Raw genomic sequence first — 1005 nt, forward strand, 5'->3', positions numbered from 1 at the left:
ACTCGAAGTCAGACAGCTCGGCCTAAAGAGCCTGCAATCTCTCCCCGCTCCCAAGCCTGTCCCAGCTGGTCCTTTCCAGCACGGAAATGGCTGGAGCTAAAAGGCCCCACCCAGGACACAGACGTCCAGCCCATCCTGGTGTTTAAGATACTGCATGGCTGGGCCCATCTGACCCAGACCCGGACTGGGGGTGGTGTGGGGGTGGGGGTTGGCAGAGAGAATCGGACCCCACTCCTGTCTGAAACCGCCTTCCAGTGCCAGGGGCCGCCCACGTCTGGGGTTTCGGCCCCTGTATGCTCCTCCTCCCTGGGGAGCCCAGCCTTGGCTACCCTGCATCTCCCAGGCCCAGATAATAGCCAGGCCAATTCAACAGGAATTTCACATCATCCTCACACTGGGAAGGTTTCCTAGGAACCCACCAGTCATGGAAACTGTATTCACCTCCCAGGTTTGGGGGAGAAGGGGGAAGGTGTTTGAGGGGCACCTTTGAACCTCACGAGTTTCATGTAGTTGAAAACATTTAAATAAGATAAAACCCTACAGTGAGTGGCAGCCTTGAGAGGGCGGCTGAGGTTGACTCAGAACTGCTCCTTGCCACCTATTCCTCATGAGAGGCCTCAGGGCCTTAGTCCTCCTGTCTGCAGGATGGGTTGATGACAGCACCCCACCTCGTATGTCCATCAAGGGCTGTTGAGGTGTTTAACGAGGGAAGGTGTGCAGAGCCCTGGCCCTGGCTCAGTAAACAGGGCTGGGAGCCATCCCACCTGCACGGGCTCCCACCCCCTGCACCCTGACCTCCACGTGGCCGCCCCATGGCAGGGAGCTGGGAAGGACCCACGGCCAGGGGAGCCAGGGCCTCACCTGGGAAGATGAAGATGAAGAAGGAGCTGATGCCGCCGATGATGCCAATGATCTCGCTGAGGTCGGGCAGGAACAGGGCCATGGCGAGCGTCGCGGTGACCCAGAGCACGGTCAGCGGCATCCGGACCCACGGCCCTGTGGGCT

The 1005-nt window shown here is 59.8% G+C and overlaps 1 protein-coding gene across 1 annotated transcript in view; it reads right to left on the bottom strand.

Annotated features, from left to right (window-relative positions):
* Positions 1-1005, bottom strand: part of SLC38A8 (solute carrier family 38, member 8) — a 41159-nt gene that overhangs the window by 1889 nt on the left and 38265 nt on the right. The window contains 1 exon segment of the mRNA XM_010850862.1: positions 862-1003. Coding sequence (XP_010849164.1) covers positions 862-1003 — 142 coding nt within the window.

The sequence above is a fragment of the Bison bison genome, unplaced genomic scaffold (assembly GCF_000754665.1).
Source record: "Bison bison bison isolate TAMUID 2011002044 unplaced genomic scaffold, Bison_UMD1.0 scf7180017864295, whole genome shotgun sequence".
Classification (NCBI taxonomy): Eukaryota; Metazoa; Chordata; class Mammalia; order Artiodactyla; family Bovidae; genus Bison; species Bison bison.